We start from the raw sequence: 23,677 nt of genomic DNA on the forward strand, positions 1-23,677 counted from the left end.
ACCCCCTATTGGGGTGGAGGGGGATCAGGGGTGGGGCTGGCTAGGGGGAGGAGCTGCGGGCCGATCGGGGTGGGGCCAGCCTGGGGGTGTAAGGGCCGTGGGAGGCTTGGCTGGCTGCCCTGCCCTTGACGGGGGTGGGAGAGGCCAATCAGGGGCAGGGCTGGCTGGGGAAAGGGGCCTCAGGAGGTTGGCCAGCCGACCCCACCCCCGATTGGGCAGGTTCGCTGGCTGAGAGTGGGCGTCATAGCGACCGGTTGTTCTGGTCATTACTGCATTCTGGTCTCTGGCTTTATATATATATATATATCTGTCCTGACATGGAAGTGTGGTAGACCTTAAATGCCCTGAGATCTGTAATTGGGAGGGGCAATGGGGGATGAACCTTTCCTTAGATTCATCTCTCTCCCTGCCACCCACTTTGTTGCTTGATAAGTTCACTGTGCTTCTAAAACCAGAACTGAACTGTGTGTTTTCTCACAGGAATGGTGTGTATGTGTGTCTCAGGATAGTTGGTAATAGCTGGAAGAATTTCAGGCTGCAAAGCAGGTTTTGTGATGTTAAATAAAAACTTTTAGAAAGGAGTAGTAATTGTCTAATGGATGTGGTCCCCTCATCATAGACCAGATCTCTGAGGATGACTCAAATATAACTTCTTAATAGAGTCAAAGCATTTAATTTTTTAGAAATATGAGCAAGTGAAAGGAAAGGAGACACAAGAAGAGCTGAAAAACATTGAGGCAGTTTTTAACATTCCTTATTCCCTAAAATAAACATACTGTCTAGCTCAACATTTTTTTCACCCTTGACTATTTAGGCCTGTTTCTTCTCTCTTTCCATCCTTGTGGGACTACTACTAACTTCTAGGTAGGTCCAAAATGTGAACTAGAAATATTAAAGCTATAGTTTCCAAATTAAAAATGGAAATGAGTTCCACTATCTGTCTTTGAACATTAGAGTTGTCTTTGAACATTCTAACCTCAGAACTCCTTTTCAATTCCTGCGTACCTTGTCTTCAGAAGGTGTCATGGATCATTGCTTCATGTAGGAGGTGCAACTGGTGACTGACTGGAGGTCACATTTAACATTCAGTAATATTTTGCATGATGAATGCAGTGCTTCAAAACTGGAAAATTTCTCATAAACACCCACATTTCTAGCTTTTAAAAATTCTAAATCTGGCAACATTGACTTCATAGACCAGCATGCTAACACATAATTGGAACTGAGTGGCTTTTTCCTTTTTACAGAATACTTTAACAAACTGCTCTCTATTGTTCCACATTTATTCTCCTTTTCCCATTTGCATGATCTACGGCCTCTCTAGGCATTTGAATACGTGCTTTCTGGTTTTGTCATACAACCCATCGGTGGTCTTCTCCTGACTGCTCACCCTCAGAGAAGGGATATAGCTCCTTGACTCTTGTCAAGCCAGGTCCTCAGCACAATGTTGGTCAATATGTGACATTCTATACCTGAGGTGTTGTGAACCCCAATTACTATTATATATTTTACCTGTGCTTATTTGATCAGAGAAAATCCCCAAAAGAAGCCCTCTAAATGGATGATTTTTTTTGGGTCATTCCCTGATAATATGAAATGTGAGACACAAACACCTCATGTATGTTGTTTGCTCTATGGTTATTCATCACATTTGGAGCCAATTTTCTAACCACAATAACATTTTTAGAAGAATAGATGGCTGGGACAGGAAGTGGGGCTGGGAAATAAAAATATTTTTTGGCTTCTAGATAATATAGTGATTAATTATAATGTAATGAGTAAATTGGAACCTCTTATAGTGTTTCAAACTGTTTCAGTGGGGAGAAACAGTGGTGAGTATGTACAAGTTGAGGATTTAGAATGGAATAAGTATGTATGTGAGTACGTGTGTGTGTGTGTGTGTGTGTGTGTGTGTGATTGTCTTAGACATTTCTTAAATATTCTGTTTGCCTGGGAACAAAATTATGAATACATCTCTATCATTTTACTATAAAAACATAAATCAAAGATATAATTTTGATTTTTAATAAAACTCTGGAAAATGAAAAAGAGATTAACATGAATAAAAGAAGATAAATCAGTGTTTGTAAAAATCATGATGTAATTTAAGAAACTTGTTAGCTAGTAGTAGGTCAGTGAGAAAAAAAGTTCATTCATTCATTTATTCATTCATTCCTTTATCAGCAGATAATATTAAGAACCCACTCTAGGTTGAACCCATGAAATTGCCAAAATTTGAGTGTTTAATCTGTAAAAACAGAATTCTCATGTGTTCAACATGAAACATGCTAGATGCAATGTTAGGTACTAGGGATAAAAAAAATAAGATATAAGAAAACAGACATGCAAACAACAGGGCAGTGGTGGGTTATGAGTGTAGTGATAGGCACATGTAGGAAGACTTGTGAGGACCTAGGGAAGAGGGAATTCAGTTTTATTTTGGGAGTAGGATTGGTGAAATGTTTCAAAATGAAAGGGATGCTTAAAATGAACCCTGAAGGAAATGCAATGATATTGAAACATTTTTGCATGTGGTGAAGGGAGAATGTGTCAGGATCAGCATTCAAGCCTAAAAGAAGAGTGAATAGAAAGAAAGGCATGCTATGAGATTCATGGCTTGTGAGAAGTTTGAGCATGGAGTCAAGGCAGGCAATACAACTGGTAAGGCTAGACTGGTGGGCTTGGGGCATTATAACCCATCTTGGGAGCTTCTCATGACTGTGTAAGAGAAAGAGAACCACTGGAACATTTTCAGCAGGGGTGAAGGCATGTTCAGACTGAGGAAAGGCTTTCTCATTGTGGCTTGTGGCAAGAGTCAGGTTGTAGACCAGGAAACATACAGGTACCATTGAATTGACCTGGTCAAGAACCTAATGAGGTAGATAAGTCAACGTCACCCCTATTTTATGGCATATGAAGCTCTGGTATAGATTCATCAACTATTCAACATGAATATCTTTTGTAATGGATGATGCAATTTCTTTTTATAATTACTAGTAGTATTAGCTAATATAAATTAAGGGTTACTATTTCAGTACTGTGTTAAGGATGTTATATTTATCTCTTATTATTATCACACAATCCTATGAAGTAGGTAACATTACAATTCTCATATTTCAGGAGAGGATACTGAAAAACAGAGAGGTTAAGTACCATGTCCAAAGTTACACAGCTGGTAAATATTGGAACCAGGATCTGCACTGAGGCAATATAGACACAGCAGTGCTCTAGTTGTGAAATAGCAGTGACAAGAATAAAGACTTCTGACTTTTCATGTCAAATCCTTCTGGAGATCTATAACAAATTCAATTTTAGTCCCCAAGATGCAGTTTTCAGGTGCCAGTTTAGACTATTGGTGTTGAAGTAAATAGGAACACACTCTCACACTCATGCACACATTTACATGCGCACGCACGTGCACACTTACCCCATTCTGACTCCTGAATTGTATACACTCAGGAATACAACAAAAGGCAATACAATGTGGTGCTGTTTCTCAAGCAAGTTTCCTATTAATTAAATGGAACTAAAATAGTGCCATGACCTAAATTCCAGGGATAATTACATAAAGGAGCCAGATACCATTTTGCACAGTGATTGATTCTCCTTGGAAGAATGGAAATAGTAATTATTCATTGACATAGTCTCATGGAACATCATGGAATTTAAAAAATTGCAAGTTAGATACCCTTAACACTTTCATCAGTCACCACTTTATCGTGAGCACAATGGGACTGGGTTTCCTGGTGCTCTCTGGCTGCTATGCAGCAAGCCCCTGGTTCTGTCCTTTCCAGAAAGAGTCCAGAGTCACTCTTGCAACATGGCCTCATTCCTGACCTCAGCAGAGCACTGACAGCCAGCCCTCAGAGTATGACTCAGGTAGCCCTGGGATGGAAGAGAGGAAGCAGTGTGGAAGTGGAAAGAGTCAGGAGAGAACACCATCAGGGGACTGATTCTATCACCTCTTCATCCTGGTACTTCCTATACTCCTTAACTCAGTCCTTGGCACTGGAGCCTGTAGGAAGAAAACCAAGATTCAATCCTTAATGGATTGACAGGAGATTCAAAAGAGGTATTATAGAGAAAATGTGAAGAGCAAAGAAATGGAGGAGTCATGAAAAAAGCCTTCCTGTCAGTTAATGTTAGTGAAAGGAAATCATAGCAGTGAGAGGAGGAATGAGGATTCTGTGACTGATACACCACAACCTGCCTTGTTAATTAAGCCAGAGCTAATTGTAATCCTATATAATAAAACGGTAATGTGCAAATAGACTGAACAGTGGAAAGTCCGGTCACTATGATGCGCACTGACCACCAGAGAGCAGATGCTCAATGCAGGAGCTTCCTCCTGGTGGTCAGTGCATTCCCACAGGGGGAGCACAGCTCAGCCAGAAGCCGGGCTGATGGCTCCAGGCTGGCCAGTGCAGCAGCAGTGGTGGGGCCTCTTCTGCCTCGCAGCAGCAACATCCCCTAGGGCTCCCGGACTGCAAAAGGGCGCAGGCCGGACTGGGGGACAACCCCCTCTCCCCAGCCCAGTGCACGAATGTCGTGCACAGGGCCTCTAGTAACAGATAAGTCTCCAGATGTCATTGGTTTAGCACAAAGTTTACTTTTTGTTTAAAGATCAGTCTAAGGTGAGTCCAATGCAACCAGATAGCCACATAATGTTACAGGGACCCAGGCTCTTTCTATATTGTGGTGCCATCCTGGAGTGCCTCAGATTCTTCACTTCCTGCCAGTGGAGAGAGGATGAAGGAGAGCTTGAAAGATTACAGGCAGATTTTCATGGGCCAGGCATGAGTGACACGTTATTTCCACCTTCATTCTTTTACCCAGAGAACTGAGCCAGGATAGACCCACTTTTTGGCCACAACTCTACACTATAGGGGGAAGCCTGAATCTTTGGTAGGTAGTTGGTGTCTTTGCTACACCTGCATACATATTTCAATATAGCTAATGAGTTTCAAAAGACTATTTCAGAGGCTCACACTCTCCAATCACTGACCCATTTCAAGTGATCACTGAGGTGCCATGAAATTTACAGCAGGACTCTAGTTTATCCCATGGGCCAAACAACTAAGAAAGAAATGTGTGATTTTTATCATTATTTGTGAGATAAATTATATTTATTATAAATATCACTCTTTTATGCTGCTAGAATTTTGAAACACTTTCTGTTTGATTCCAGATCCCTGGAAATATTACTGTATTAACTACATTCAGAATTAGCCTTTTAGTGGTAAATTGAAGTTTATAATGTGAATACTTCCTTTGGTTTATGTATATTGTGGAAACATTAAAAATATAGTATGCTTGTATCTGTATCTATGTGGTGTCATATTTGTAAGACACTTGAAGTTAAAAAAGGATTTGCATTTAATAAATCTTCAAATGATTTTCTTTATGTCTTAAGATTTTATCTCGATAACTACTTGCCCAGTTGTCCTTGTTAAGCAGGAGATGGACTCCTCAGACAGAATAGAAGGACCTGCCTTCTGTCTGCCTGGCATCTTTGGTACCTGATTAATGAGGAGCCCTCAATAAGAAGACAATGGGAGTAGAGCACTAACAATTCTTTACATCTCAGAAGGGTGAGGGGCCTTCTCCATCTTGTTCTTTCTGAGCATTTCAGTTCTGAACACATGAAACTCTGAGTGTAAAGGGACCGGAAGTGATAATTATTTTTCCTTTTTTTTTCAAATTGGAACTTTTTTTTTATTTTAAGAAAAATGATCTTAAATATAATAATACATGCAAGAAACATAAATATTTCAAGAAAAAAGGATTTTAAATATAATAATATTACAAAAACTGTACTAACATAGTATGATATCACAAAAGTTGTAGGAAATATTAAAATCTGCAAATAACAGGATTCTATTATATTCTAAAATGTTATTTTTTTCCTTCTGGCTCTATTTTTGTTCATCAGTTTATGTTGTTCATTATATTCCACAAATGAGTGAGATTATGTGATATTTATCTTTCTCCTACTGGCTTATTTTGCTTACCATGATGCTATCCAGGTCCATCCATGCTGTTGCAAATGTTAAGAGTTCCTTCATTTTTACAGCAGCATAGTGTTCCATTGTGTAGATGTACCACAGTTTTCTAATCCACTCATCTGCTAATGGGCATTAGGCCGTTTCCAAATCTTAGCTATTGTAAATTGGGCTGCTATGAACATAGGGGTGCATATATCCTTTCTGATTGGTGTTTCTGATTTCTTTGGATATATTCCTAGAAGTGGGATTTTTGGGTCAAATGGGAATTCCATTTTTAATTTTTTGAGGAAACTTCATACTGTTTCCACAGTGGCTGCACCATTCTGCATTCCCACCAGCAGTACACAAGGGTTCCTTTTTCTCCACATCCTCGCCAGCACTTGTCCTTTGTTGATTTGTTGATTACAACTATTCTGACAGGTGTGAGGTGGTACCTCATTGTTGTTTTGATTTGCATCTCTTAGATGATTAGTGACTTTGAGCATGTTTTCATATGTCTTTCGGCTTTCTTTATGTCCTCTTTTGAAAAGTCTCTATTTAGGTTAGGTCCTTTTTTTCTGATTGGATTGTTTATCTTCCTTTTGTTAAATTATATGAGTTCTCTGTAAATTTTGGAGATTGAACCCTTATCTGAAATAGCTTTGGCAAATATGTTTTGCCATGGAGTGGGCTTCCTTGTTGTTTTGTTGATTGTTTCTTTTACTGTGAAGAAGCTTTATATTTTGATGTAGTCCCATTTGTTTATTTTATCCTTAGTCTCCATTGCCCTGGAAGCTGTGTCAGTAAAGATATTGCTACGACATATGCCTGATACTTTGCGGCCTATGGAGTCTTTTATGATTTTTATGGTTTCCGGTCTTAAATTTAAGTCCTTTAGCCATTTTGAGTTTGTTTTTGTGTATGGTATAAGTTGGTGATCTAGATTCATTTTTTTGCATGTATTTGACCAAATTTCCCAGCACCATATATTGAAGAGACTGTCTTGACTCCATTGCATGCTTTGCCCCCTTTGTTGCTGGGAGTTTTTTGATTACTGCTTCTATTTCCTCTATTGTTTTTGGCTTAATCACGCTTTCTGATTTTTCCTGATTCAGTTGTGGGAGATTGTGTTTTTCTAGGAATTTGTCCATTTCTTTGTTCATAGTATTTTTTTATAATCCTTTGAATTTCTGTGGTGTCAGTTGTTACTTCTATGCTCTCATTTCTGATTTCATTTATTTGAGTCCACTCTATGTTTCTGGATGAGCCTGTGTAGTGGTTCATTTTGTTTATTCAAAGAATGAGCTCTTGGTTTCACCAAGTCCTAATCGTGGTTGTAGGTGTGTCCCCTTTCAGATCCCTGAGCTCAGTGTAGACAGGGCTCTCCCAAGAGGAACTATCCCCCACGAACATTCTCCTCATTATGAGCTCACCCTTGAGTGACATGGGGCCACATACATCAGCTCTGGGCTTTGATACCAGAATGTCTTCTTCCAAAATGTTGCCCCTAGTGAGGTAATAAATCCATCCCCGTGCCAGCCCCTTACAATTCAGATATCCTGAAATCATAGAAACACCCCCCTGTGTGTGGTTCTCATGTCCCATTGAGTTTGGTAAATGCTCTGATAGAGCAGGATATTCACATCACCTCAGCAGTCACCACAGTGTTCAAGTTTCAGTTTGGGTTGTTTGTATGAGGAGAGGAAGCCCCAGGCCTTAGAAGAAATCCCTGCCCAGCTCCATCTGGGGAAGCAGCCTGAGCTTCATTCTGGGTTCTGAGCACCCCCTGCAGCCCAGCCCTGGCTCTGCAGGGGAGGGTCCTGTCTAGGCTCACAAGGCACTGACCTTCAACATCTCTAGTCTAGTGAAGACTGTGCCCTGACATCAGATTGCTCCCTCAGGGACACCGTGTGGTTTTGACGTCTCTGAACAGAATGAACTGGCCTTACTGAGCCCCAATTGCTTTGCAGGGAGACTTCAAACCAGGGCTTTCTGAGGACAGCTGGGAGCCCTTCCCTGGAGCTGCCAGATGCAGACACAGCCCACCCTCCCTTCATCCAGAAGCTCCTGGGGGTTCAGGGGCATCTTATGTCCTCAGGTTCCTCTCATTGAAGGTCCCATCTGCACATTCCAGTGTGTGGCCAAATGTCACTGCACTTCTATTTAATAAATTACACACACACACACACACACACACACACACACACACTGTGATTATTTTCTTTGCTATGAAATCCACATTTGCCCCTCCTCCCTGTAAATAGCACATGGGCAGGAACCACATGTGGATTCTAGGCCTGGGTGTGATTTTCTCTGGAAGCCAATCAAGTGCACCCACAATGCAAGCACAGACTTTGAAGAGCAGGCACTCATGTGTCCATGATATTGCAAGTCCTGTGCACGCAGATGCAGGTTGGAATTGGTCAGGCTTGCTCCAGGGAGAGTCAGAGATGGGGCTGAGTCACCCTTTGTCTGCAGGGGTGTGTTACTGTTAGTGCCCTGGTCCTGCAGGTGACCATGCAGGGGCCGCCCCTGTCTCAGTCTAGCTCCAGGGAACAGGCCTGGCTGGGGAGCACCTGCCTCCCATGAGCACAGCCCAGGCCACGCAGCAGAGACAGGCTCATACTCTGTCCCTCCTCTCTCCTCACTTCTCCCAGTAGGAAGCTCCTCCCACAGGGAGCAGCTCAGGAAGGTCTCCCAGGCCAGAGAGGCTCCACAGAGAGGCTCTGAGACACTGGACTCACCTGCTCCCAGAGGGACACGAGCACTGACTCTGGACCAGCAGGTGCCCTGACATTCGTGTGGACATGGACCTACTCCTGAGAGTCATTCTGATGCCTGCTTTCCCAGGGTCCACCTGAGACCCTGGGAGGACGGGAACCTGGAGGCTGACTATCTGGGAAGGAGACTGTAAGATCAGGATGGACTAAGACTACAGAAGGAGGGAGGATCAAAGTGAAGAACAGTGGCATCTTGTATTAAATCACTTAACTGAGATACATCGACTGGAAGAGATATGATGGAACAGCTTTTGAAGCTCCCTGAAGAGACCTGATCGTGTGTGTTAACAGCAAAAGTGGTTGTGAAATCCAGGTGGTCCCTGAGTTCACACCTTACAGCTCACGGAGCAATTCAGAATCCACACCTTGGAGAACTGCTCCAGGGCAGGGGAAGCTCAGAACCCTCTAGAAGCTGCAATTCTGGAAGCAGAAGCTGACCCCTGACTTTCTGTACAAGGGGAGGATCAGGCAGTGGAAACTTCACTCAGTGTGAGAACCAGACCCCACTCTCACTCCTGCTTTGTGCCTATTGACTTGCTCATCATCGCTGGTTGCTGTCCACTCTGAATGCATGAGTCCCTCCCTTTCCCTTATCGTTGCAATTCTTAGGTGGACACAGGAGTCTGACCCCAGGCTTGGTGCTGACATCTTGCAGCTTTCAAGCCTCACCCTCCCTCCTCCACCACTTCTGCCATCTAGATTCATGGTTGAGGAAGCCTGGTGGTCTCTCCTCTGCCCCTGGAGGCATCCATCCACTCCAGCCCCTGCCCAGCAGCGGAACCCCACCAGTCCTCACTCCCTGACAGAGCTCACCCCAAGCCAGTACCTCTCCCGGCTCCCTGAGGCCATTGCACCTGCTGGAGAGTCCTCCCTGCCTCCTGAGACTGAGGTTCTGTCACGTTGCAATTCTTAGGTGGACACAGGAGTCTGACCCCAGGCTTGGTGCTGACATCTTGCAGCTTTCAAGCCTCACCCTCCCTCCTCCACTTCTGCCCACATCTAGATTCATGGTTGAGGAAGCCTGGTGGTCTCTCCTCTGCCCCTGGAGGCATCCATCCACTCCAGCCCCTGCCCAGCACAGGAACCCCACCAGTCCTCACTCCCTGACAGAGCTCACCCCAAGCCAGTACCTCTCCCGGCTCCCTGAGGCCATTGCACCTGCTGGAGAGTCCTCCCTGCCTCCTGAGACTGAGGTTCTGTCAGAGCTGCGCGTCATCTCATGCCCTGGTGTGTGGGCATCCTCAGACTCAGCCTCTGAAGCTGCTGTTGGCAGGACTCTGCTGTCCTTGTAAAGGGCCCAGAGCCATTGTCTCTGTGTGCAGGGGGCTGGGCAATGGCTACCCTGCAGCCTCTCTTCTCCATCAGAACTGACAGTTCTTTGCTGCTGAGCTGTCTGTGTCCCAATCACGACTCTGGAGAAGGTCCAGGAGCCAATGTCACATGAAGAGGAAACCTAGCCTCCAAGAGGATCCAGGCTGAGCCTCTCTCTGCACCTGTGCTTGGTCTGCCTATGCTAATCTATGGGTCCTGAGCACCCCCTGGTGTCCTGAGTGTCCCTGCAGCCAGCCCTGCTGTCTCCCTCAGGGAGGTTTGTGTCTGGGCTCACACTGACTTCTCATCACTGTGGGGCCTGCACAGTAATACACCGCTGTGTCCTCGGTGGTCAGGGAACTCAGCTGCAGGGAGAACTGGTTCTTGGACGTGTCTCTGGAGATGGAGGTTCGTCTCTTGAGGGAGGGGCTGTAGTAAGTGTCTCCATTATTGTTTATGAGCCCCATCCACTCCAGCTCCTTTCCTTGGGGCTGGCGTATCCAGCTCCAGTCAGAACCACTGGTGATGGAGTAACCAGAGACAGCGCAGGTGAGGGAGAGGGTCTGTGAGGGCTTCACCAGTCCTGGGCCCGACTCCTGCAGCTGCACCTGGGACAGGACACCTGGGGACAAGGAGCATCAGTCCCTGTCAGTCCCTGCAGTCACAGACATCCCATGACCCCTGCCTGACCCTTGAGACCCTCACCTTGGGGGGCTGTCACCAGACACAGGAGAAGACCCAGCAGCCTCATCTTCTTCTAAACCACAGCTCTGCCTTCCCAGGGAGCTCAACCCTGTGTGAGGGAGAGCTGTGAGCCTGCACAGCCCAGGAGAGGATTTACCCTGGAGTGTAAAGCAAATAATTTTGTGGGGCAGCCTTTCCTATAAGTGTAGGGACTGAGGTTGGGCTTACCTGCTCTTTCTGAGGACTGTCTAGGGGCATGTCTTCCCTTGACCTCACTCAGCATGTAAATTGAGCTCAGCAGACCACATGGGTCATGAGACTGACTGGTTTAAGGTCAAAGCACAGCCGATAATCTCTGAGCATAAGAAGGAACACAGACTACATGAGCAGATTACACCATTATCTTCTCATGCATCTTTCAAACAGATGTAAAAGGGATTAGCATTTGTTCTGACAGTTTATGAATTCAACACCCTAGTGTATCCACAATTTCCAAATTTTTAAATCTAATTTTATATAAATTCTACCATTGTGTAAAATATAGAAATAAAGGACAGCCACTTTTCAGTATCTTACATCTTAATTTATGATGTTACTTTATTCAGAGAAACCATTCCCAAGCACACGAAAGTGGGATATTTGTGATGCTTGATGTTGAAAACTTTGTGACTGTGTCTACAGCTTCCTGTGCAAATGCTTCCTTTAGGCCAGCCTATGGCCTATGGCTGAAACCCCAAATAGTTACATCAGAAATAGTCATGGCTTTGAGTGGAGAAAAGACAAGAAAAAAAAGCAGTGATCATGAATGTGTGCAACTTAGAATCATTCATATGTTGAAATGATGATGGTAGGACATTGACCTGTTTTCTCAGTCTAGTGTTATCAGTGATATTGGGGCTCAGAGGCAGGTGAGTGTAGAGAATTCCTACCATAGAATTTCTCACAGGAAAGGAAACTTCAACTCTGAGAGGAATACCTTACTCCCAGCCTCCCTCTGCCTTTCCCCTGGGAGATCACTGTGGTCAAAGGGTGCTGGGATCTACCACAAACATACAGTGTCTTTAATGTGCATTTTATACATTCAGTATGAAACAAAGGATTTGGAAATATATTCCTTATGCATATGTTTCTGATTTCACTCAATGGAATCTTTGACAGGGTAAAAATCTTTAATTATAACTGAGGCTAATTTAACAATATTTTCTTTATTGGGACATCTTTTGGGTGATTTTACAAGAACTCCTTGATAAATGCTGAGTCTCCACTGTCCATGTGGATTGGCTACAGCAGCCACAGAGCCTGGAGCAGGTTCTGGAACCAGAGGGGAGTGCTGCTGGGAAACGACCCATAAATCTGGATGTGACTGCGGAACTGGTTGAGGGGAGGAAGCTGGATTTTTTTTTTTGAGTCACAGAAATATGCCTGATTTTCATGGACTAAGAGTTACTGGACATGTGGGTTTAAAGCCTCCTCCAGTGAAGGCTCAGAAGAAAGTACAGTGCATGATAGAGACAGCCTGTAGCATCTTAGGAAACACCTGGATAATTCAGAACAGGAGTTGTTTACAGCAGGCTTTTCTAGCTCAGAGACTTCAGAGGTAAGCGCAGAATCAGGAATCCATAGGTTCCCTGCGGGAAACTGTGACGTAGAGAGGAAACCACACAGGACACCAGCCCAAACCTCCAACTGCACCTGCTGCTGGGATGGTCCTAGTGTTTGGGAATCCTGAGCGCCCCCTGGTGGTCGCAGCTTCTCCCTAGGGCAGGGGTGGGCAACCTTTTTGTGAGTGCGTGCCAAAACCAGCAAAATCTCTGACTCAAAATTCTTCTGCGTGCCAACCCTAATTTTTTGAGAACATGTTGTGCCTACTTGATATCTCTTAAAGTGTATGTATGTGAAGAACCTTGAAGAAATAATAAAATTCATTCGAGCGACAAAAACACAGTATATGATGAAAAATACATTAATTTTTTACAATATTTTATTGATTTTTTACAGAGAGGAAGAGAGAGGAATAGAGAGCTAGAAACATCGATGAGAGAGAAACATCGATCAGCTGCCTCCTGCACACCCCCCAATGGGGACGTGCCCGCAACCAAGGTACATGCCCTTGACTGGAATCGAACCTGGGACCCTTGAGTCTGCAGGCTGATGCTCTACCCACTGAGCAAAACCAGTTAGGGCTACATTTATTTTTTAAGGTATAGATGTACACTGATAGTCCAATAGAAAACTTTATGACTCCGTTTGATATTATCAGTGGGACTGTTGCTGCTGCATCACTGATGACAGAGATTTTACATCAGGTGTATATTTCGTGACTTTCAGAGATTATAAGAGAGGGTTTGAGTGCCAGCAAAAGTTACTGGTGTGCCATGTTTGGCACGCGTGCCAGGGGTTTCCCACCCCTGTCCTAGTTCATAGGTTGATGATGTTCAACCAGTGAGTCTCACCAGCCAGGTCTCATGTTCTCGGCCTCAGTTATTGTACATCATCTTAAATGTGTGAAGGGTCTTCTCGTTCTAAAAAAATCTGTGTTTTAGCCTTTTTCCCCCTCTCCTTTGCTACCTACAAACAATTTGGAAACCACCCATAAATCATGACATAAATGTGGAACTGAGTGAGGGGAGGAAGCTGGACTTGATTTGAGTTACATGACAGAAATATGACTGACGTTCATGGACAGAGTTACTGGATATAATGGGTTTAAAAGTTCCTCAAGTGAAGACCCAGAAGGAAGTGTAGGTCATGATAGAGATAGCTTGTATCATTGCAGGAAATACCCAAATAATTATGAGCAGGAGTGTGTGAGAAGTAGAAACATTAAAGATCATGCAGGCAGGGATTAAGAGAAATAGGAAACCTGTCACTGCAAACTGGTGGGAAAGGGATTCCTGTTTCCTATATGCACATTCTCACAGTGTCTCTGTTCTAGAAGGTAAGACCTTCCCAGGTGCAATGGATCTGCACTTGGTCACATTGTGGTCATTACTCACATGGCCACACCATGTATCACCCAAGCTGAATAATTCATTGGTTTTCATTTATGAAATCCCTCAACACTTACAGGGAAGAGGGACAGCCTTAACTGGAGGAGCCATGATGATGGTATGTCCATATATGGAGCCTTCATTTCTTTAGACCAGGATCTCTGTTTCTGTCCATCATCCTCATTGTCATCATCATCATCACCATCATCATCGTCATCATCATCATCATATCATCATCATCATCATCATCATCATCATCATCATCATTATCATCAGTTGCTTACTTATTATCATCATATTTTGTAGACATGGTGGTTGTCCACACACATTGACTTTTTATCAAATAATAAAAGCAGGAATCTTCTCTTTAGATGTCATTGGAAATTAAAACCACAATGGCCACAACTTAAAGTTGATACAAAGTTTTCAAAACAACTGATGGTTTTGGATAGAAGAGGGACCCACCCCCCAGAACAATGGACCACACCCTCTGTATAATTCTATGGCCATCACCACCATCATCTGTGGGGAAGCACAGGACTTGGTTGGAAAATCTGTAAGGAGGAATCTTCTAAAGGTCATGGGCCTCTAGGGTGACCTTGCAGAACAATGCAGCCCCTGCCCTGACTTTCCCTAATAAGTCCAAGCCCCCAGGTGTTTAGTCTTTAGACATGACCTTGTAGGAGCATGTGCTTTCTCAACAATCTTTACCCTGATGATACTATCTAGAGGTTAATTTTAGCTCAAGCTCTTGCTACAATAAAAGCCTAAGGAGGCAGGTGAACTGGGCTCTCTGGTTCATTTATCCAGGCAGTCCCTTAGCCCTCTCTTTCACAGAAACATGTGTCAGAGTAATCCATTCTTCTGTCACTCATGGTCTGCTAGTCAGTCCCGGCAATCAGCATCACCACCATGACCATTATCATTATTATTTTGTTATTTATAAGCATTTGTCTCATTTTCTATGGAGGATGTTTTTGTACCCACATATTGACCCTTTTTCTCAATATTTGCTCATTTTTTATAATTGTTCAGTAAAATACGTATCCATATTTTGATTGCTGAAAACTGATGGCTCATTGCTGCCTGTTCTCACTTGGAACCAAATGGGAGTCTGAAAGGAAACGTTGGTTCTTCTCTCCAGATGTCAAAAATAGGTTGAGCTTTTTCTCAGAGTCGCTTGTGAGGTGTCTGCTCTTGTGGTGACCTCCCCGTGAAGTGGCAAATGTGCAGGAGTCTGCGCCATCCTTTTCCAGAGAGCCAGAATGCAGACTGAAGGAAACCCAAAGGCACAGAAAGATATAGAAGTCCAGAATGATCAAGTACTTTCACCTCCAAATGAGATGGTGGCCAAGGAGCCAGGAGATGTCCTGACAGCGGCTCCCCAGGCCCAGGTTCCACAAGCGCCTTCTGGGCACCTGCCAAAGAGCATTGACAAAGTCTGTGTCAAGAATGTTGAGATGGGCCAGGCAGGAATCCTGTCAACCCTCTCATCTTCAGGCAGATGTTCAGAAAGCTCCGCTGTGAGGGTCCATCCAGGCCCAGGGAAGTCTTCAGGCATCTGGTAGCGCTTGCTAGGCAGTGGCTGAGACTTGGTATTCACACAAAGGAGCAGATGATAGAAATGATGGTGCAGGAGCAATTCCAGATCATCCTGTGGGAGATGCTCAGAGCTCAGCAGCAGAAGTGTCCCTCATGGTCAGATACACTGGCTGAGTCTCACTACTCATTTCTTGCTCAACCTACATACGGGGTGTTTGGTTAAAGGTTCTCTTTGTTCTAAGTTCTTACTACAGTCATGGGAAATCTAAACCTCAATTTTCTTTGAATTTGCATTGGACTAGTTGTAAGGAATTGATAAAAATCCTTGTTTGGACTTGTTTTTCCTGAGGCAGCTGTTTCCTGGGACTGAACTCCAGAAGGACAATCTACCCTCTTGTTAGGACAATCAGCCTGCTGTTTGTTTTGCTCTGATGACTGTATTTTTTCACTTTGTGACATCCTTTAATATGTTGTTTTTATGAATCCAAAGGGGTAATTACTTTAACTTGCAGAATTGTTGATTCTTGCTGTTGTGGCATGAGTGGGAACTTCTGTAACCTCACCAGTAACTCATTTGGGATGTCCTTGAAATATTAAAGTTTGTTTGGTTCTTAATAATAAAAAAAGAGGTTGAAACCACACAAGCCCCTCAAAGTAGAATTCCTGCCCCTCCCCCACCACATTGACACATTGAAATCCCTGAGTCTGTCCCTTTTCCTGGATCCATCAAATCAGATCTGACTTCCCAAAGGGCCTTTGATGTGCTACCTAGGAATTTCAACTATGAGCATTATAAATATTCCATGTCCCTTGGTTTGTGTGTTTATCATCACCCTGGTCGTCCATACCAAACTTCCATGGATTCTCTTACCTCTGCTTGGCGTCACCTACTCTTGGTGCTATGAGCATGATGCCAAGTCAATTACTGTCACCACGAGGGTCCTTCTTCTCTAGCTTTGCATTCATAGGCTTCTGGTGCCCGCTGTCCAGAACACACGAGTTCTGTTTCTGGCTAGGACCCTGAGCTGCACTGTTGAAGAGAGACTCAGGAGAGACTCTGGTTAGATTTAGCTGATGCAGGTCAGACATTTGATGATGAATTGCCATTTGGGCTCAAGAGTCTCTGAAAGATATTCTCTGCAGTTTGGCCACATGAGAATGTTGTCTCTTTTTACAACAGACCTAACTCAGAGACGTCAGAGGTAAGTGAAGAGTCAGGAATCCAGAGGTTCCCTGAGGGAAACTGTGACATGAAGAGGAAACCACACAGGAAACCAGCCCAAACCTCCAACCACACCTGCTACTCGGATGGTCCTTGTGTTCAGAGACCCTGAGCGCCCCCTGGTGGTCGCAGTCTCTCCTGCAGGGAGGTTTGTGTCTGGGCTCACACTGACTTTCCCCTCACTGAGTCTGTTGTACAGTAATACATGGCAGTGTCCTCAGCTCTCAGACTGTTCATTTGCAGAAACAGCGTGTTCTTGGCGTTGTCTCTGGAGATGGTGAATTGTCCCTTCACAGAGTTGGCATAGTATGTGGTACTTCCATCAGGATTCATTCGGCATAACCACTCCAGCCTCTTCCCTGGAACCTGGTGGACCCAGTGCTACTGAAGGTGAATCCAGAGGCTGCACAGGAGAGTCTCAGAGACCCACTAGGCGGCACCAAGCCTACCCCAGACTCCACCAGCTGCACCTCACACTGGACACCTGCAAACACAAAGACGTCCTGGTCAGGAAACTCTCACACGTCCACTATTTCTCTCACTCACGTCCACTCACATACTCAGTGTCTCTTGTTCTCCATAAAATACCTCTTAAAAGAGCAAGAAGGAAAACCCAGCTGAGCCCAAACCCCATGGTGAGTGGTCAGTGTTCAGTCCTGATCAGGGAATGGGAACACCTGGGGATCCCAAGGCTGGGCTTCTGTCTCAGAGCTGCAGGGTCAGGGCTGGGCTGGTTTTCATGAGCAGAGGGGGCCCTATTTGAATGTCCTACTGCTATATAAGGAGCTCTGGGGTTGGACACCTTCAAGGAGGGAAGTGTGTCCATGTAGTTGAGAGTGTCCTGGGGAGAACCATTTTATGAAAATACTTTAATAACTAAATACAGAATCATAGGTAGGTTTGGGAAATGTCCAATGGCCACATCTGGTAACATTGAGCCCAGCATCTGGTCTGAGCCCTCCCCACTGGCCTCTGCTGCTCCCCTGAACAGACTCCAGGACAGAGCAGGTTATGCTCAATTAAGGTATAGAACCCTGGTATGAGATGAGAGCATGGATGAGCATCTATGCTCTGCTGTTACCCACCCCCTTTCAGGGCTGGATCCACCTGTGGCCTCAGAGTTCTCACTATTATGGAGAAGGTTGTGCCTCACCTGGGAGGTGCTCCTCCATCACCTAAGGGGAGTCAGGTTCCCCCAGGTCTGTCACATGCACCTGAGGTCTGTGTTGGGCCCAGGACCACTATCGTGACCCCAGCAGCCCCTGTCTGTCACTCTGTTATCAGGGGCCTGATATCCTCTCCAGCCCTGATGTGCACGGACATCTCCATGTGGGTGGTAGGAGGTAAGGTAACTTTCATGGCTCCATCTGGCCCTGCGGTCAGACATGGCATCCATCACTGCCTCTCCTTGAGCCTCTGGACCTGCTAAGTCTGTCCAACACTCTAGGGAGTAGGATGCTGTGCGATTGTTTGTTGGGAAGACCCGGACCCAGAGTCCCCAGGGGCCAAGGCCCTGGATCACCAGGCCTTCATTTGAATGATGCAATTTTCCTGCTTGTATTAAATTCAATAGAGACAGGAGCATACTCTGCCCAGGGCAGACTGACCCCTCTCTGTGCCTGTTGGGAGCAGCAGCCAAAGGGACAGAGTGAAATGCCACCACCGCTGGCCATCCTGGGGTTCCTGCTTGGCCCTGTGCTCTCTGCAGCCAACCCTCCTGCCTCTGCCTGAACATTGTGTCTGGCTCCCACTGGATTTGGACCACAGCCCTTGGGAACAGTCTTACTCACCTGTATCCTAGATTGTCACACTGCTCAGGTGAAAGAACACTTGGTTCTGGGTTGTGTGCCTGGAGATGCAGATCAGCGCTGTAGGTTGGGGTCTTACTGAGTGTTCCCCTTAGTCCAGATCACACTGACCCACTCTGGCCCCTTTCCTTGGTGATGGTGGATCAACACACAGAATATTCCAAAACTGGGGAGGGGGGGTCACTGTAGGTGGCTCATGTGAGACTGGGCATCTATGAGGAGACCTCTACTTGGTGTGTCTATTCTTTGAGATGGTCCTCAGGCTGGAGACCTGAGGACAGGGAACACCTGTGGGTCACACAGACACTTGGCGCACGCCATCACCCATTTCTGATATGCATGGGTCACGTGCTGCAGACATGGGACAGCAGGAGGAACAGGAGCCATTGAAGGGCCTCGTGTCTGCACAGGTCAGTGCTCCCAGGGACCCTAGCCCAGAGCCAGGGACACAGTGACACTTCACACCTGCCTGGATTTATCCTTGAAGCTGGGCCGTTTGCATCGGCAGAGGTGCAGGGACCCAAGCTAAGGGTGGTGTGGGTGGCAGTTACTGCCTCAAGGGCTCTCCTAGGGAGGGGTAGGAAATGGCACCCCATCTTCTGGGTGCAGGTGCCTGTGGACTGTGCTGCCTTCTATGGCCTGTGTGTGCTTCTCCTGGGATTTCCATAGAATATGAGAGAAACCCTGCTTGGTATCTTAGAGCATCCACAGGACAAACACAGCACATGGCAAATAGGGTGATTCCTCCCACAGCTCCCAAACCAGAGTGAAACCAAAGGCAAATATAATGAGTTCTGACCCATAGACCAGCAACACCAAGGTGGCTTCTTGTCTCCAACGATATGCGAATAATTGATATGTGCATCTGCTTGGGAATGAATACTTGTGCCGCTTTAAAATCCCCCCTGACTTTGGAAGATGTATGAATAAGCAAAATACGTCAATCGTGTCCTCCCCCAGGATGGCCTCTGACAGAGGATAACACTTTGCTGGTTTCCACAGCAGGAGGGACGGGGATGGAGACTGGGCTAAAGAGGGAGTTTTCCTGCAGCCACATCCCTGAGAGGCTGTAAGTGAGGAACGCAGGAGACACACGTGGGATTGCCGAGGTGTGTCTGTGCATTAGAGCATCAGCCATCACAGACTTCAACAGGAGCCACACAACAGCTTTGTCCTTGACATGCAGCTGGTTCCAAATAAATGCAAGTGCCCGCCTCCTATGAAACACCCTTTCTCCCTGTTTGAAGGAGCCCCGGGGACCACACCCTCTGCCTTCATCCCCAGCCAAAGCTCCAACACTTTTCATTGGGACATTCCACACATGAGGAGCAAATTCAAGAAGAAGATGAAGTAAAAAAGAACCAGCAGACAAACTGTGTAAAAGGAATGGAAGTCCATCTACAGCACGTGGAAGCATGGAATTTTACTGTCAGAACCTGTTATATTCCACCCGATTGCAGGAAGAAACCTTGTCAAAAATAGCAGAACAGCACAAACCCCATAAAACCAATAATGTTTTGAAATAAAAAAATAAGGTAAGTACTCAAAAAATAAGGACAATTTTTGTTGTGAAAAGCACCACGTCAAGAATGAGAACACTGAGTGAAGAATTTCTATGACCTGGAAGATAAAACAGACACATTATCCAAGATGAGAGTCAGGTGTGTGAGGATGGAGAGAGAAGGCCCTGAGGGCTCTGGGGACACTGAGGTTGTCTGAGGCGTTTCCTGTGCAGCAGCTGAGAGAAGGAGCGACCAGCATCAGGGGCCGAGTCGCAGCCCAGGGTGAGCTCTGCACAGCAGCTGTCTCCCAGGAAGAGGGTCAGGTCCCAGGAGCAGCCCCTTCCATCATGTCATCAGGGCCTGGCACCTCTACGCTGACCTTCTCCTGCTTTCAGTCCTATGGGCACAGCAAATGCTGCTTCCTCCAGGGGCAGATCTGAGGGGTCCCCGAGGCAGGTGCCCGGACCTCTTCCCTGAGCTGGTGGAGGGTTTTGGTGTCCACAGGACCTGGTTTCTCTCGCTGTGTCCCTCGCACAGTAATACATGGCCATGTCAGAGGACTTCAGGCTGCTCCACTGCAGGTAGCTGGTTCTGATGGAGTTGTCCATGGAGATGGTGACTTGGCCTCAGAAGGACAGGCTTTATCTGGTATCCCTATCACCAGGCCAGATCCATCCCATCCACTCCAGGCCCTTCCCTGGCGTCTGGTGCACCCAGTGGAACCAGTGGCAGGTGAAGCTGCAGCCAGAAGTCCTGCAGGAGATCCTCAGATACTACCCAGGTGTTCTCGACTCACCCCTGACTGCACCAGCTGCCTCTGAGTGCAGACACCTGCATGGGAGAGCAGGACTCAGGGCGCGGCACCTCCCAGCCTCCCTCCTCTGGGACCCCAACACCTACCTGGTCTGTGACTCACCTGGGAGCACAGCCAGGAGGATGGCCAGGGCGGTGGCACAGTCCATGCTGGAGGCTGAGAGTTAGGACAGCCCCGAGCACCCCGCTGGGTGGTGTGGAGGGAATTCCTGGGTTAAAAGGGGGGTCTCCCAGGTGAGTTTTCATATCCCCAGCCCTGCCCTCCAGGGGAGATGTCCCAGGGTTCATAACCAAGGACCCTGGAGCTGAGGAGAGGTGCATGTCTGAGAACCCGGGGGGAGTGAGATGGGCACTCAGATTGCAGGCCTGGCAGGGCACTCACATGGGAACTGCCACCTGCCAAGGGGGACATGGTCACAACTCAACCAGACCCGTGTGTGGCAGGCACTTCCTGGGCTGGGCCTACTGACAGGCAGGTCTGCAGTGTGTCCTGATCGGCTCAGGCCCTCAGTGGGCGGAGTGTTGAGGGAACACCTTCATCCTCACACTTGTTAAGGAAGGAAGGGGAAGGCAGACTGAATCAAGGAGAGGGTCCAGAGGGGTTGTCAGTAGGAGAAAGAGATGGTTCAAGTCTGAATGAAAGAAGCACATGTTGGAATTGAGGTTCAAGGAGAGGGTGGGGTCAGTGGATGGACAGGTGCTAAGAGGGAACAGCAGGGCTGCTGCAGGGGGGCCTGGTGAGTCTCCCTGACAGCCTTCAACCTGGGGGCCGGCCAGGGTGACCAGACATCTCCTGAGGGGGGTGGTGGTGTTGGGTGGGGAACCCAATGAGGCCTCCAGGGCGAGCACATACTGAGGGTGGGGGATTCTAGCCAAACCAGCTTGATGGGATTCTTGCTAATAGTGGCCTATACAGAGATGGCCCTTCTAGTCTGCAGATCACCACCTGGTTGGGAAGAGATTGGAAGGAGGCTGACCGAAGCTGGTCACGGAGAGGCCCTGGTCAGGAGTTGCTTCAGCCATGGTGGGAGGTGTCCTGGTTGGCTGCCAAGGTCAGGGCTAGGGATGCCCCAAGGTGGATGCAGTGGATGCATTGGACACAGTCACATGCAGGGCAGCCTTGGTTGTTCTCAAAGCACCTGGTGTCCTGGAGGCTCTGACCCTGCTGAACCCAGAGGTGGTGACTCATTTCATGGGTTAATGCATCAGATTGTATTGTATAGTATTAACAATCCAACTAGATTTTCACACAGATTATCAAAGTGATCCTGGGCATGTGGCATATTAAATGCCAGGCAGCTGTGGAGACACAGCCCAGGGTGTGTTGGGCCTGCCCCTCAGATAAGCCTAATGGCAGGAAACAGATATTCAGGGGATGGACGCAGCCACCACAACGAAGGCTGTACCAAGGCTGTTCAGAGTGTGAGGAGAGGCTGACAGGATTGGCCAGGGCCAAGGGCTCCTGACCCAGGGGAGCAGCCTGTGGAGCTGCATGTAGACCGAAGCAGAGGAAGGAAAGGGAGAACGAAACTGCAGCCTGAAGACAGGTGTGCATGCAGCCTTCACTGTCTAGGGGATAAAGAATGGATGCCACCTGAGGGAGGTGGGATTGTGAAAGAAGATTCTCCCTAAAGGCTGCTGTTGAGCCGTGACTCAGGAGACATCTCAGGCCAGGACTGTGGGGGCCATGGTGCCCTAGTGTCACCCTGAGCCTCGGGGCACCCTGACCCTGTGCCTTTCTGTCCAGTAGAGTGCTGGGCTGGGAAGACCATGGTTAAGTTTAGGGCTAGTCTGTGAGGAGCACAGCAGCATGAGGACATGGAACCTGAGGATTTCGTGCAAATGTACAGTTTTCTTATTAATTACAAAATGGGGCTGTACCTTGTTACTTTGATATTTGGAAGTTTCTGTGGTTATGAATTTGTGTGTGCATTACAGGCAGTTGGTACTTTTAGACAGTGGAGTTAATATAACAAAAAGCTGAGCCCACCTAGTGTGGATCAGTGGTTGAGAATTGACCCATGAACTAGGAGGACATGGTTTTATACCTGGTCAGGGCATATGCCTGGGTTGCAGGCTCAATCCCCAGTGGAAGGTGTGCAGGAGGCAGTTGATAGATGATTCTCATCATTGATGTTTCTCTCCATCTCTCCTTCTCCCTTCCTCTCTGAAATCATTAACAACATCCTATCTAATAATAGCCAAACATGGTAATTGACTGTACCTTTGCTACACCTCCCATTGGCTTCAGCCTGTTTTGCAAATTAACTGCTAATAAAGATGGTGGCTAATTTGCATACTGCAGGCAGGGTGGGACAGCATGAGCCGCCAGCGCAAGCCGCCATCCAGGCCCCCGTGGGCGATGCCAGAAGCCGCTTGCCTGCCATCCGGGACCGGATCCAGTCCTGGGCCGCAGGCACGCTGGCCCCACAAGCCCCAGGAGCCACCTACCTGCCGCCTGGGACCAGATCAGTCCCTGGCTGCTGGTGTCCCCAGAAGCCCCAGAAGCCGCCAGATATGGCAGTAACTCTATCAGTAAGCACTCTGAAAGTCAGTGGCATAAATGCACCAATTAAAAACCAATTAAAATATAGATTATGAGGGTGAATCAAAAACAAAACCCACTTTAAATATAAAGACACATGTAGATTAAAAGTAAATGAATTAAGCTTCAGCCTGTTTTGCTCAGTGGATAAAGCATTAGCCCTTGGACTGATTCCAGGGTCCCAGGTTAGATTCCAGTCAAGGGCATGTACCTCAGTTGCTGGCTTGATCCTCAGTCCCTATCAGAGCATGTGCAGGAGGCAACCAATCAATGTGTCTCTCCCTTTCTCTTCACTCTCTCTAAAATTCAATGGAAAAATATCCTTGGGTGAAGATTAACAAAAACAAAGTAAATGGATTAAGTAACATTAAAGAGATTATAAGAAAAATATATTCCAAATTTTGTTAGTTGTATAATGGTTATGTTTAAATTATTAACACCTAAGAAATTGGGTGAAGGGTACATATAATATGCTGTAGTATTTTATAGTTTTTTT

General features: G+C 46.4%; 1 protein-coding gene and 1 pseudogene across 1 annotated transcript in view; both read right to left on the reverse strand.

The window, feature by feature from the left end:
- Window positions 1–10,857, reverse strand: part of LOC106725385 — a 20,585-nt gene extending 9,728 nt beyond the window's left edge. Inside the window, exons 1-2 of the mRNA XM_014536266.1 lie at window positions 10,781–10,857; window positions 10,377–10,697 (exon numbers count right to left, since the gene is read on the reverse strand). Coding sequence (XP_014391752.1) covers window positions 10,377–10,697; window positions 10,781–10,826 — 367 coding nt within the window. The 5' untranslated portion in view covers window positions 10,827–10,857. The remainder of the gene's footprint in view (window positions 1–10,376; window positions 10,698–10,780) is intronic.
- A 5,818-nt stretch (window positions 10,858–16,675) lies between these two features.
- On the reverse strand, window positions 16,676–17,194 carry LOC106725386 (annotated as a pseudogene).
- Window positions 17,195–23,677: the final 6,483 nt, after the last annotated feature.

This window comes from Myotis brandtii, unplaced genomic scaffold, assembly GCF_000412655.1.
Source record: "Myotis brandtii unplaced genomic scaffold, ASM41265v1 scaffold1595, whole genome shotgun sequence".
Lineage (NCBI taxonomy): Eukaryota > Metazoa > Chordata > Mammalia > Chiroptera > Vespertilionidae > Myotis > Myotis brandtii.